Below are 16,001 nucleotides of genomic sequence, written 5' to 3' on the forward strand. Positions count from 1 at the left end.
TTATAAGATGCTCTTATAATTTCAACACAACAAGCTTCATTGTTAGAGGAGAACTTAAAATGGGCTTACATAGAGGGTCACACCATATACCAAACTCCTGATATCCTGATACTTTACAATGAGATTTGATTTTTGGTTGTCACAAAAGTCATTTGGAGGCAAGTTTATGTATAAGGCATTTTTAACTAAAAAGTGAGTAGTGGCCATAAAGCAAAGATGTAGTTTCTGAAATGGTTTGTTAATTAGTAACCTCTACATAGCACTTAACAGTTTCTAAAATATTTCCCATTTGATTTCAAAACAACTTTCAGAGTCAGAGTAGGTATTATTATCTTCACTTTGCAGATGAAGAAACTGAGGTCAAAGAAACCAAGTGACTTGATGTAATTTCCAAATATAACTTTCAAAAGCGTTTTGAGCAATAGCATTATTTTCAGAATGAATATAGCTTTTCAAGGCAATCTGTAAAGCAGAGCTGGCAACAGGAGGCAGGAGCATGCCAGCACTAGTGATGGTTAAAGTCAGCCATTTCCAGTGCCATTCCCTTTCCAGTCTAGAATACATATGCACTTCAGTGAAGGAGTCTGCCAGGGGACTCAACCTGAGGCCAGTTTCCAATGACTCATCACCTTGTGTCAATGAAGGAGGATGGAAGTTGTGTTTCCCAAATCCACCTCATTAGGGTCCTCATTCGACTACTAAGCCAAATTGTCCATCAAATTCATTACCTCTTCTCCTGAATATATAAAGGAATAGATTTGAACCCCAAGGTTTGAACCCAGGAGGTCTAACTCTTACTCTTCTTGCTAAATTGATTTCAATGGGGGAAAGACACATAATCCCCCATTTTCTTTTATAATGACCTAGAGAAATGGAGATCTGAGGTTAAACCCTGCAAGGAAATGATGTTATGCCAATTGGTTCCATTTCCAATGTGCATTTCCAAGCCTGACTGCCCCCACCCCCAAGTATTGCTCAGAATTACTCTGCCTCACCCCTTAATTTGCTTTTTTTCCATTTTCTACAATGTTTTTTCTAAATCTCGAGTGCCCAGTACCATCAGCCCCTTCATTCTCATAGAAGACGTGTTTTCTACATCAACTTCATCCCCACAAAGAATCTTAACCTATATAGCTGTCATTGATTGACCACTGGCTTTGTGTAGCTGTTCATTCTATACTTTATATACAATACTTCAGTTCAAATTAATTGCATAGACCAAGCTCTGAATGTAAGAAAACATTCAAACCTCTAAAAAAGTTTCTGAACTAATCAAAAACATGGAATATTATCGTTTTCTCATCTTATACAGCCATATACTCAATATGAGTTTGAATTATAGCAAAGAGCAGGTGCTGAAAACAAAATTGCTAATCTCCTACCCAGATCTAATATGTTAACAGTCTGTCATATCCACTGAAGATCATTTGTTTTTTAAAAGTAAATAATGCACAAATTACTATTTAGTGTGTATCATTCTATGCATGCTGTGTACTTTTATTACATAGGTATGCATTTTTATAATATATATATATATATAATTGGTTTTGAGGTTTAAATGGCATTATACTGTGCCTTTTGCAACTTTTTTTTAACTTAACACTGTGTTTCTGATGTTTACTCCCACTGATACTTGTATAGCTACCTCATTTATTCTAAGTGTTGTTTAACATACCATCCTGTGAATAAATCAGGTTATTTGTCCACTGCCCTATGTTGGGGCAGTTGTGTTGTTTCCACTGCTAAGCTGTTACAATCAGTGCAAGTGCCACCCTGGCTTTCTGTATAAAGTTTCATATGTACATGCCAAACTTTTTGTATGGTAGATCATTTTATTTCAAAATAACTCCTTATAGTAAGAAAATATACAGTTAAGATAAGTCTTGGATGTAAAATTATATATATAAACATATACACTCCAAATATAATTTTATAATGTGTTACATCCTCAAAATTATTTTTAGATCAATATTTTATCTTAGAATTTTTCTATATTTATATGTTGTTTTTCATAGACAAATGTCAATACCACATTTACTTTGATTCATTTTTGCATTAGGAGTGAGTTTGCACTTGGCCAAAATGCTCTCCTGGGTTGCAGTCAAGGGCACTGGATTTGCATGTGCTACATATGCTGGAAGTATCTTGTGTGGCCATGAATCACAGAACAAGGAGCATTGATGTTTACTATGCATACCAGATAAAGGATCACTTCTTGTTCATTGTAAGACAATAACTGGAAGGGCATGAACTGTGACCACTGCTCATGAAGTCAATTGCTTATATCATGATTAGCATAAACATCTTTTCCCCTTTTACAGAATTTATTTAGAGAGAGAGAGAGAGAGAGACTCCTAATAGAAAGTGTATCAAAGAATACAGAACCACTGATAAAACACCGCATTGCAAAAAAAGTATGAAAATATTTCCAAGGAGTAATTTCTGTCTACAGAATGCTAAAAAGAGTATTCTAAGAAAAAAGAGAAATATTTTAGCAATTTGAGCTGTAGCCCAGAATTTTTAGAGTTAGAAATATACAGGCTTTTTAAAGAAATATACATCAGCTTTTTTCCTGTTGAATAATTTGAACTAAATCCCCTGCCATTGAATCTCCACTACATTTTTCCATAATCTGTCATCTATATTACAATAGACTTATTTGCTGAATTATTATTCAGTTGCAATTTATAACAAAACAATTAAAATTTGTATTAATCTGAATGGAATGCCTATTTTAAATATTGTTATCACTTAGATAGTTAATTGTTATCTTGTCTTAACCAAAAGAGGACATATTCATCGTTTGAATGACAGTGGCTCTTTCACAAGGATATTAGTAGTATTACTCTGGGAGGGAATATATTCAAAGAATAAAACAGTTCATTTTTTATAGAAGAAATTGCAATAACAGAACCAATTGCAAATAGCAAACCAACATAAACCTCACCACCACATAGAGCTGTTACCATTCAAGGACAAAATCAGCACTTCAACCCCTCCCTCCCCTTCTATAGTTTTTCCTAATCTGTTTTAAGCAGCATGTTTTTTAATATTTACAATAGAACCATTTACACATATCACCTGACTTCTTTTTATTTGGAAAAGAAAACAATGGTAACTGATACCTAGCTTAATCTATGAAGCGAGTGCAGTCCTTTACAAAAATCTGGAATGAATGAGAGAAACACAGTTCTGTAATCTTGGTACATGAAAAGCTGTGTGTTCTCTATTGCTCCGACTATTTCCTGAGACACAGGAAATTTCCTGATATGCTGCCACATGGAATAGTACAAGCAAACTGTGGCTTGCCTGTAATGAGGAGGAATGTAAAATTATTTGAATATTCAATAAAATATTTTATCACTTCTTATCAGACACAAATCAAGATGGAATTCATTTATTGGTACTCTTAGATCATAGAAGAAATTGGATATCAACTTAAATTTAGGCCAGCATGATGGCGAAATAAACACTGAATTCAGAGTGATGAAACCCAAGTTCTTATCTCAGCATGTTGCCTACACTCTCTGTGCCACCTTGGTCACCTCCCGTCTCTGTAGATTTCTACACTGAAGAAAAATGAGAGATGTATTAAACTGATCCTGAAGGTCCCCTCCAGTGCTAACATCTCTCATTACATGATCTGAGTCTGTAGAGTCCCATGGCAGAGGCCAAGGATTCCTTGGGAAATTCTCCTGGCCCATGTCCTGCCATGACTATGGAAGTTTTCTACTCAAAGGGATGCAGGTCTGAATACTGTGAGTTCAGAAGACCTTCTGGAGAGAGGGGGTCAGGTTAGAAAACAGCTGAAGTGATTGCATTCCTGGTGGTAATAATCTTGAGTCTCAATTTAGATCAGCCTCCCAGGGAAGATTTGGATGCCTAAAATACATCTTATGAGATATATATATATATATATATCTGGTCTCTCACAGGATCTTCCAGACAAAAGCTCAAAGTTACTATGGATGAGTGTAAAACCTTCCACCATTTCTGTTCTACCTGCATACCTGGGACAGGGTCAGATGTTTCTGGAGACAGGGGAGTCTGCTTTTGCTAGATATTCAAACTATGAAGGAAATTTCAGTCCAGTAAAAAACTGGACACAGGCCTGCAATTACATTAAATAAATTAACCCCAAGATAACTTTACTTTAAAAATTACAGTTCCAAGGCCAAAACATAGTTGTTTCTAATATAAGTAAAATGATTGGTTCAAGAACTTCTAAGGTTACATTGTTTTCTATTGTGTGTGGTCACTTAGTAAAATCATTATGATCATCTTCACTTGTTTTAAATATAGTTTATAGTCTTTATCCCAGGAATAATTGATAAACTAATTAATAGATTATCTCAATAACAACTGAAAAGGAAACTGATAAAACTTCAGTATGTTTCTAATAACTTGATAGATTAGAAAATAAAGGTACTTGTCAACCTGAGAAAGAATTTCTCCCTCAACACAACAATCAACACCATAATTAATAAAATTCTAGAAGCATTAACCTTTAGAGGCAGAAAACAAGAAGAATACTGGTTATTACTACCATTTAAAATTTTTCTGGAACATCTAGCTAATGCAACTCAATAAGAAAAAATGATTAATGCATGAATATTAGAAAGAAGCAGCAAAAAGTATTATCAGCATAGAATGTGATTGTCTATATAACAAAGATGTCTTTGTTAAGTGAATCAAGAGTCTGAGAGGTAGGGATTTAAAAATAACTATACCAAAGACTGGCTAGTTAGCTCAGTTGGTTAGAGTGCAGTGTCATAACACCAAGGTCAAGGCTTTGAATTCCCATACTGGCCATTTGCAAAGAAAAAAAACTACACTAAGAAAATAGATTCCTATATACTAAATATTATAATTAATCAAATAAGTATCCCATTCATAGTAGCAATATAAAAAAAAGATACATTGTAATACCAATAAGATACATATATCTTTATTTACCAATAAGATATGAGGGTGCTTCAAAAGTTAATGAAAAGATTTTTATTATCTTTCAATTCTACTTTTCCATGAACTTTTTGAAGTACCCTCATACATATTTAAGATATATAATATGTCTCTTAAAATATACATTTACAAACCATTATTGGGACATAATTTGAAAGTCTCAAATAAATGAGAGACTTAAAACCTTAAAAAAAAAAACTTAAATACTGGAAAGATTACATTCTCCCCCAAGTTATTCTATAAGATTAATGTAGTCTTTATCAAAATTCCAAGTATATTTTTTGGAAGTGAACTTTTAGCACCATAAGAGCAAGGACCATTTACCTTAATTTCTGCAATAATTCTAACAGCATGCACAATACCTATCATGGAGTAGCCACTCAACAAATATTTCTTGAATCAATGGATAAATGATTCTAAATTTCATTTGGAAAAAAATTAGACTAATAAAAACATTTGAGGAATAAGAATAATGTGTGTGAGAGGGTTTACATTACTGCATATAAATCACAAAGCCATAATAATATGTGGCATGACAAAGAAATAAACTGATTTATCTGGGAAGTCCAGGAACAGGTCCAAGCACATGTAATAATTTAATAAATAATAAAATTATGACATTTTAATTCAGTGAAAAAAGGGTAGATAATGCTATAAATGATAGAAAAACTGAAGACACGTCTTTTAAAAATTAAATTTCTATTTCATACATACATCAAAATGAATTCCAAATGGATTAGATATTTAAATGTAAAAAATCCAGTAATAAGAACATAGATATGTGCTTGCATAACATTTGGGTGGGTAGAGTCTTTATAAAAGTATGATACCAGAAAACAAAGAAAAATATGCATAAATTTAGCAGCAGATTTTTTAAAAATTAAAACTTCTGATTGTTAAAAAATAAACAAAAACTCACTAGAAACAAAATGAGCTGAATGACAGGCTGGGGAAAATATTCTCTCATATATCCATAAGAATACACCAAAATAAAAATAGACAACATGAAAAGGCAATTCACACACACACAAAGAAAAATAAATGCACAATTAATACATAAAAATAGCTTTAACTCACTAGGAACCAAAAGTAATTCAAATAAAATAATAGTGTACTCTTTTTCACTTAGCAATTTGAAAACATTTTTAAATGATAATATCTATTGTTAATAAGGAGTGAATTTTTATACTTTAGTACCAGGAAAGTAAATTAGTACATCTTTTCTGGAAGGTAATTTATTTGCATTTGTGCACTTAAGTAGGGAGTAGAAAATGTGCTAAGATTTAGCTTTTAAAGGGATATGTATTGAAGAACTATTTATAGTCATGAAAAAATGAAGGCAATCTACATTTTCAACTATGAGAGTGATTAAATAAATTACAGTACAGCCAAATCATTCATTAAGATGATCAGGTAGAAAAACACTTAATATCATAGAAAGGCATTCACAGTACATTAGGAGGGGAAGCAGATTCATAATACATTATGTAATGATCACCCAACCCTTCTTTATTGAGTATATATTCCTATGGGAAAAAACCTGGAAGAATAAACACCACATTTGTCAGTGATTACCTGATTATTTTTTTAATCAGAAAAAATATCTAAGAGAACAATAAAAATCTGGATAGAAAATTGCATTTAACTTACTATCATTAATAAATGATAAAAAGAAAACATGCATACAAAAAAGTGGAAGAAAGTAAACACACATACATCCAGAACTTATCATAAGACACAAGAAATATTGGCTTATACAGTATACTAAAGCAAAGGCTTAAGATTCTGCTTTTGACAAGGTAAACATGAATGTCAAATTTTTGTTTAACTTGATACACTAGAGTCTGATGGTAATTTTTGGCTTTCACTAATTGCTGAAGCAAGAACATTTCCATATTTAGCATAGAAAATAAAAACCTATTCATTTTTGATCCACTTTAGAATTGTTAGAGATGGTTTATTTTTAAATATTTTCTTCATTTCGCCACAACTCTTTGCAGTTTTCGCAAAAATATACATACACTACACCAAGAACAGAATCTCAAAAATTTGCCAGTGAATCGTGTTTATAGATTCAATGCCTAATTCAAAATGTTCTGCTTTTGATATTTCCTTTTTAATGTTTAATAATTTCATTGATTATTACTGGTAACATCTTCACTAGAAATCTAAGCTATATTCTACAAATTTTATAAGAAAAAGTTCCTGGATTTGCCAAGATAGTAGCAATAATAGGTCTACTCCAGAAAATACAATAGTGGAAGATGTGTTAAAATACTAATTTAATTTCTGAAGTAATGCTAGAATCTGACTATCATTTTTAAACATTAGCAAAATATTTTCCTGTGCCCTATAAAAATCAAATTGGTTCAAGACTTGCTTATAGCATATATAGAGAAATAAGTAAATGCAAATAATATGAGTATTTGTGTACCACCCTTCTGCCATTAAAAGCATTAATATTAATTTTGCTATGTTTTAAATTTTTCCAGTATTATCATTAAGAAAAAAATTAAACCAAAAAAGTTCCTTCTGTGTTTACTACACCCAATCCCCTCATCTTAGATCTAGCGAAAGTCAGATTATTCAGTGATCATGCTAGTGCTTGTCTACCATGGTTCTCAACGTTGGCTGTACAATTAGAATCACCTGGAAACATTTCAAGAATAATACTGCCCCAGGTACCATCCCAGACCAATTAGATCACATTATCTGGGGTGAGGCTACTGGTTACTCTAAAGACTAAAGTAAAAGAAGAAATTGAAATGCCATGAACTTCCAAGTGTCCTCGTTCTGGGAACTAGGGGAAGATGTAGGATGCAGTGGCAGCACAAGGGAGCACAGCATGTGTGTTAGGGATGAAGGGTCTAGGAGCGGGTAGTAATATTCAGCACAGGGGGGAGTGTGGGAAGTGTAGTGTGCAAGTTCCTGCTAGGGTTAAAGTAGATACAGGAGGATGTGGCAATGGGAGAGAAAGATGAGAAAAGACTCCAGATACGGCAAACATCTAGAAGATTTGCTGGAGATAGCAGTCCTTAGGTAGCCAATCACATGGAAGAGAAATGCGTAAGTCAATGTGCCCAGGGAAGGAACTATCGGTGTGCAGAATTCTCCCAAACACCCTCTCTTCTTTAACAGTAGGTTTTTATTAATTGCCTACCCAATGTTTTTGCCCAAGCATAAGGGTAAGGGACAAAGATCCTCCTTTGTAATATAGAATGTAGGACTTCAAAACTCTGGCAACAACACGAATATCAGGACTTCTCCTCTAAGCCCCTAAACTTCTTGAGATTTAATAAATAAAAGTAGTTTGACCCAAGTTGCACTGAGAAGTATCTCCACTTGATGGGGAAAACATGCCCAGAGCTGCCTGAGAATCAAGAATATTTTCGAGTGAATGCTTGTAAATTTTTTACAATAATAAATGTATTGTGATAATTGTATTCTCTCAGTAATCTGCTTGCAGAATTCCCTCCCCTTAGCTTCCCTCAGACTGTCCTTAATTGACTCTCATACTGTTTTTTAACAGCCAGTTTCTCCTCTACATTCGCTGGGAGTCTTAAACATTAAAGACAATGTTGCATCTGGATGCTGAGTCAGATGAAGGAAAAACAAGTGCATGGTTAATGGTGAAAAGCTATAGCTAATATGATTTAAAATTACATCAGCATTGCAGAGAGATAAGCTCCTTCAAATGGCATTTCCTTTATCTTAACCTTTCACAGTTTAGAGCAAATTTTATAGTACTTCTTTCTATTGGTCTGGAAATCAACCAAATATTTTTTATAGCACAATTATCTTGATTTAGAGGGACTAAGAATGTATAGACATTCTGAAAGTATATCCATCTGTTTCTAAGAGTAGTATTAGAGCAATTTCAAGAATTTCTGCTCATTTAATGGAAACAAGGAATGCCCAGAAAGATTACTATAAATAGTAAGGCATTGATGCAAGTTATTTTAAAAGGACAGAGGTCTTATAATGGCTAAATTTTCTCTCCTTCTTTTCTTTCTATAAGGGACAAAAAGAAAGAAGTCAAGAGATCATATGCTCTGAAAAACTGCACTCATCTAAATAACCACTGAGGTTATCTAAATTCTTTGAGACTTACAGTTTTCAACATTTTAACTACTTAAAACTGCATGGCCTCTGCAATGCCTTTTCTCTGTGACAGGGTGAAAACTTACAGCCTCACCACACTTGTGCCATTCCCAATGTAAATTTTCCCCTCTATGCCTTCTCATCATACACATTTCAGCTGCTTTTTCCCATGGGGGTCCTTTCCTCACCAATGTTCTTTTCGTTATCAGTAGGAGTTGAGCTGGTGGAAATAGACTGCCCTTCAAACATGCTGCTGGTCTAAGAGCTGTAGCCTAGGACTCAGGTTAGCTCTGAACTGCCTCTCCCCTCACCCCCACCCATGGATAATTAATACACCATGAAAAGCTTTAAGATCTCTTTAGCTGGGATATTTTTAATCTTGAGAAGTTTAAGAACCTCTTAATTTGTCTTCACATCTACTCCAGTCTCCTATCCCTTAATTTTGTCTATAGGTTTGACCTTTAGCACTACTGGCTCTTGGGTGGATTACACACAGTTCCTTCCCCAGATATAAATAAGTGAGAAGATTCTGTTTGGTTCCTTTGTCCTGCTACCTGCTGTGAACTTTCTCCAGATTTGCCCCTGAAGTGACCCTGGAAGAATCCTCAACCTTCGAGCTTCTGTAGCTTGTGTCTCCTGAGAAGATGTAGAGAAGCTCAGCAGAACCAAGGCTGGTTACTAGAGTCACCATTCTGTTGAGTACCTAAATACAATCATTATACAAATATAATTACATAGCAATCATAATCGGGTATGGTAGAAGGGTTATACTCTTTGGAACTAAAGAGACTGGGTATCACTCAAATTTATCATATGTGAGACTTTGCAAAAGTTGCTTAATTTCCCTGCAGCTCAATGTCCTAATTTATGAATTAGAGATAATAACTTCTGCCCCATGGAGTTACTAGGATCATCCAAAGAAATAATTTCCATAAAGGTCTTAATACTGAACTGGAACAGATTAGGTACTGTCCTATATCATGTTTATTTTTTGGTGTACACCAGACCAAAAAATAAATCCTATAAATATGTCCATATCACACAACCTTTCACATTTAGGTGGCGCTTTTGTTCACATGAAACTTCTAAGTCGGTGGAATCTAGAGGAATAAGTTATTTTACAAGCCAGGCAGAGCATAAAAGGGGGCTAATCATTTGACCTCTTAGTTTCTACTCACTAGTGCTTATGTTAATCAGTAGAAGCAGAGTGAGATAAGAACATGACCAGGGAAAATTTTGAGTTTCACTGAAATCTTCGGCATGACATAACAATTGTTTGAAATATCATTCACTTCAATGCAACATTTATTGAGAATGTTACATCCTTACATATGACCAGAGTGAACTGCACTTCTACACACTCATTCAAAACAACCAACAAAACATATTGTCTAAAAATTAAGTCAAAATAGAGCCAGAAGCTATGAATAAAATTGTTTCCCAAAGCTCTGGGTACTCTCACTGAGAAAAATAATCTCAAAGATATCTTGAAAGAGAATTAATTCTTTGGCTACCTTATTCAAATTTGCTAATAAAATACTTAGACGTACACACCGTTGGAGATATCTATAAGAATATATATATATTCCATAAACGTGTATATATAAATTAATTATTTCAAGAGCCAGAAGAATTTCTTCCAGGAAATTAGCAAAAGCATTAGGAAACATTCTGGACCTAATTGTAATCATCTTTGTCAAAATAAATTTTTAAATATATTTTTCATGGGGTGTATGAACAATTAAAGCCATGCAACTCATGTGGCATTTCTTTGGGAGACACAGAGGCACCGCTAACTTCCTGAGGCATAAAGACCAATATGAATACAATACAAGTCAGTCCATATGGTATGTCACATTCTAAAGCAAATGATGGGCACACCTTTACTTGAAGACTGAAGTTTCAACTTGTCACCCTTTACAGTTTACAACCAAGGATTCCGAATTATGCTCTGATGATGCAGAAAATAATAGAGCAGAGGCACATACGACAGCAGAGGAACACCCAGGGTACTTAAACACCACAAAGCCTGGGCTTTCAGGTGTGCCCCTCTCTTCACACTGATGAAGATGTAAGATACTGAAAAAATATATTGCAAAAGTCGCTTGCTGACAAATTTTTAAATTTTGCTATTTTTCTTTAAAACAATTCAGCATGCAAATATGATTTCAAAATATTACAAACATTCATATGTGTAACTGGCTGAATTTGACCTAAATTCTTCTCCTAACATTGTCTCCTCACTTTCTCCTGATGAATCTGAGAAAGTAAAGGCACCAGTAATCTCACGTACTAGTAAGATAATGTGATCTGCAATGTATCATAACAGATAATAATTTTTTTAAAACAAGTAATTTGTTTTGCTAAACCCATTTTAAGTTGTAAATTGTCACCTGCATTCCAGGATATCTTAGTTCCAAAGGATTTTTACTTGTCTTTACTGGAGTTTTAGGTGGTCTCAGTGTTTGGAGTTAGATTACTCTTTTATACCTTTTTATACCTATTCACCAGATTATCCCAGTCTTTCTCTAATCACAAAAATAAATATAATTATCTCATCAATAAAGAATTTTCAAGTGAGATCCTTACCCCTAAATATAATAAGATTCCATAGAACATAAATCTCCAGAAAAAGCATCGCCGAAGGGCATTAATGAGTTTGGGATTTTTCTTTGAAGCCAGCTCTCTATCCCATTCTCTGCAAAAGAATAAAAAGTGGGACCAATAAATTGCATGTGCAAATATTTGAGATGTCCTGTTTCCCTTAACATATCTCGACTTGTTCAAGTATATCCAAAGAGATTAATCCAAGTGATTAACAAGACAAAACCTTGTGGAGACCCTCCAACACCAACCACTCAGCCAGATATTTGGCAGAATTCCATGCTCCACTATCTATTACTCTGTAGGCAGTTGATTTCATGAAAAGTCCACATTGTATGAGCTAAAGAAAAGTGCTGGGCTTCTTAAGAGCAATGAAAAGAGTGAACAAATAAAGTGCAACTGTTATAAATACACATTGTTATACTTAGAACAAGGTGAGAAAAATAAACACACAAATATCCTAATTTTTTTCCCTCATGCCTTAATCTTTATCTGTTTAGAACTGTGGCAAATTTTACAAGATTTAACTGTCGAACCAAAAACAAGTTAAAATATCAGGTGGATTTTTCTGTGATTTAACATGAGAAAAACCCATTAGTTTGTTTTAAAAAGTAGAGGCATGAATCTGCTTTTAATTGAGAAAGAAAGAAAAAGTACTGGCATGAAATAAATATCGTCAAACCTCATTTACAGCTACTAAAATCATTTACTAAGTGAAAGTCTTTGAAAAGCGAGAATAGGATCAAATTATATATTTGCTGGTAAGAATAAACATCAAATAATCTGAAAAATAGCTGAAATCTAATAAACTTGTTTTCTTTTAAATACTAAAGAACATCAGCTGATTGTATTTATTTTTAGTGATTGCCACTGATCTCTCTTAATAAAAGCCTTTTTTTCTCATCATAGGGGAATAAAATATCTCTAAATGTTACCTTCATCTTAATTTTCAAACTGTGCAGAGATAAGAAATTTCATGAACTACAGGCAAGAACTAGACAAAGACTTTGATAAAGACTTTGCATTTTGTCAGTGGTTATTCCCATTACTATCAAATTACCACACTAAATGAAGTTCTAAGTCACTCCAAAGGAAGAATACACAACTGAGATTTCAAGACAAGCTTGGCAGTCCCTGCTCATGGACCTTGGCTTTACCCAGAGGCTTGCTAACTAGAGTCTATCTATAATATCTAAGCACCCTATCCCATCTATATACTTCCCCACACTCTTCCCCACCTTTCACTCATACACATAGAGCTTACCTCCCATCCATAACATTCAGCGACTCACAGTAGAAGTCAGGAATAAATGTGGAGCAGATTCACCCTCTCCATCAAAGGAGGAATGGGTCAGATGGGAAAGCCAGGAAACAGGGGTGGTACATAAACTAAAGAAAAGTTTTCAAGGTGAAGAAGTAGTCAACAGTGAAGTAATGTAGGAAGGTGTCATTATATCTGATAAGAGGTCTCTGGTAACTCTGGTCAATGTAGTTTTAGGAACATGGTAGAAATGAAAAAAGTACTTCAAATTAGAGACCAGGAGAGCAGAGAAATATTAGCTATGAAAAAAGAAAAAAAGAATGAAGTAGTCATATGAGGGAAAGCAAGGTTAGGGAATTTTTTAATGGGTAGCATTTGAACTACTTGTAGCCTGAGAGAAGCAGCTAGCAGCAAGAGTAGATGGTGTGGTTCTGGTAGCACTATAACAGGCCCAAATCAGAAGAGAAGTTCTATACTTACACAGTTCATATCTTAGCTACGATCATGGAATGGATGTGCAGTTTGCACACCACAGTGATGTAGAGGATCCAGCCCGACAGCCACAAAATTGAGCCGTATAAGCCAATGTATCTCAACCACATGGCAACCACCTGAGGGCTTTGGTCACAAGACAATTATGAAATGTGAGGCCAGGGTCATTTTCCAAGAGTGCAGAGGTAAAAAGTACTATCAATGGTGTGTCACTCTTCCAAATGTTTTCATAAATTCCAAACACCAACTTGGTAAGAAAAGAAGTGAATAACAGGGTAAAGGAGAGACAAGGAAGGAAGGAAGGAGTCTTTATTGACTTATGCTGGCATAGAGTTGTTGAATTGAAACAAAATATGTATATTGTTCAAAGTGAATTGAAATGGTGGGGGGGGGGGGCACAATGTAAACAGGAGAAAAAAAATGTTAGGCCAAATTAACACTGCAAATTCAGGTGTATGTCCTCTATTTGGCCATAAATAAAAACATATCTAGAGCATACATTTTTCAATTAATTCAGTCCTACTCTGATTTATTTTTCCCTCAGCATCCATTTAAAACTTAGATATTCAATATCTACCATATTATTTTGAACTTGCTGATATACCTACAATGTACTATGTCTGTATATTTTATCCGTCCAGCAATGTTATAGGTTTCCATATAATACCAGCCATTTCACATTCAACCATTCATTTGACAAATATTTATTGAGTATGTACTATATGCCAGGCCCTAATCTGGACAATTGGGGATACATCACAAACAAAACAGATCAAATAAAACAAAAATGGAAAAGTAAAATATCTCTGTGTGTATGGCACTTACACACATCAAGTGCTCACTAATAGGAGCTGGCCCTTGATCTTGGAAGTATGAATCTGCTACACCCACTAGCCAATAAAATTTTTAAAAATAAGGCTTAATATCTTACTTTGCCTTGAAAATGTCAAAAAAAAAGGAATTTGATTAAAATAAGGTAAACAAATTTCAAGTCTATTAAACTTTTTAATTTTGGTGCAGTAATTTAGTAGCTCCTTTTCTTTCTTTTTGTTTTGCACTCCCTCTGCCTTTCATTTGGTATGAGACCCTGTGCTGCTGGCACAAGACCTAATCTAGTTCATTCACAGACTGTGATTGGTCCAAGGGTCAGCATGTTACTCAAGAGTCTCTGCAAGTTTTCATATTTGGCCAAGGACAAAGTGCTCTTACCTCTGTGGTCTGTAAAGATATGTGTAAAGAGTTCTGAGAACCCACTGCACAGAGGAAGCTTTTACGAAAGAATAAAACCAGCATGAGGCAAACGGCATTTGAGTCCCTGGTCCGACTGAGTTCCTAAGACCAGTTCTCCACCTGGGTTTTCACACAGTTTAGACTTCATGAGCCAAAAATTCCCCTTTTTATTTACTTACACTACTTAATTGGGTACTGTCACTGGCAATCAAAAGGGTCTTAAGTAATAATCTTAGGAAAGGGCATTCAGAAATTCTTTACAGTGGGGAACAGTTACTAGAGAGATGGGCAGTACAGACCTGGTTTGGAATCACGGCTATACCATTCATTAGCTGGCAAAGTTCATCATTTCCTGAGTCTCAGTTTGCTCATCTGTAGGCTGGAGATAATGAATGCTTTCCTCCCAGAGTGGCCGAGAGGAGATACTACACCTGGCATGTAATAGGCACTCAAAAACATAAACATTTTATATTTCTTTGATAGCCAAGAGCCATTACCTTCAGATTTCCCAGGAAGAACATTTGTATTCACATATTAAGATTTTGGAAGAAAATATGCATAATTTGTTTCATAATGATGTTACGTTAGTCTTCACAAAATCCACTTTGTGTTCTTTTAAGATGGGTAAATTCTCAGAATTCAAATACGCATTTTTCAGGGAAAAAAAAAGTCATTTCTCAGGAAAGTGATCATTTTTCTTACATGATTCCATTGTTTAATTCTCTAATTGGTCAAGACTTCAGCAGGAAAATAAGATGTTTCTATTTTTAAATATGCCGCTTTAAGAATTAAGCCTGGAAATATGTTAGTTTTCTATTCTGTAAATAGTTAAACTATGAATTTCTGTTTTCAACTAATAAACAACATGCATGGACATACCTTTCCAATTTTTCAGACAGATTGTCAGCAGAATCAGCAGGAGGGATTTGGTATATGTCTGACAATTCCAGGCGCTGTCTGTACCCTTTCCTCAAAATTCGTGTGGTCCAGCTAAAATAAAGAAAAGACAGGCAGATATAAATATCTGCTTGATCTGATCTCCAATATAAACTTGGAATATGATACTGATTCAAATCTTCTGGTGTGTGGAAAAATGTATGCATAAATATGAGAATAAAATAAGTTAAATTATGTCAATACCAGGCTTCATATTTATAGGATACACCTCTATAAAACATCAACAACCTTGGAACTAATGCAACTGCCACTTTGTCAGAAGGGATCAGCAATGATGGCACAATCCCTCCTCCAGGGAAAAACAAACGGCCACACATTCTAAATTTAAATAATTTGAATAAATAAACAAAATTTTTTTAAAAAACTGCCCCCAAATAACTATACACATGTTTAT

At 34.4% G+C, this 16,001-nt stretch overlaps 1 protein-coding gene across 1 annotated transcript in view; it reads right to left on the reverse strand.

The window, feature by feature from the left end:
- Window positions 1-15,753, reverse strand: part of CFTR (CF transmembrane conductance regulator) — a 151,802-nt gene extending 136,049 nt beyond the window's left edge. Inside the window, exons 1-2 of the mRNA XM_063101034.1 lie at window positions 15,530-15,753; window positions 11,653-11,761 (exon numbers count right to left, since the gene is read on the reverse strand). Of these exons, the coding sequence (XP_062957104.1) occupies window positions 11,653-11,761; window positions 15,530-15,753 (333 nt within the window). The remainder of the gene's footprint in view (window positions 1-11,652; window positions 11,762-15,529) is intronic.
- Window positions 15,754-16,001: the final 248 nt, after the last annotated feature.

Source organism: Cynocephalus volans, chromosome 6 (assembly GCF_027409185.1).
Source record: "Cynocephalus volans isolate mCynVol1 chromosome 6, mCynVol1.pri, whole genome shotgun sequence".
Classification (NCBI taxonomy): Eukaryota; Metazoa; Chordata; class Mammalia; order Dermoptera; family Cynocephalidae; genus Cynocephalus; species Cynocephalus volans.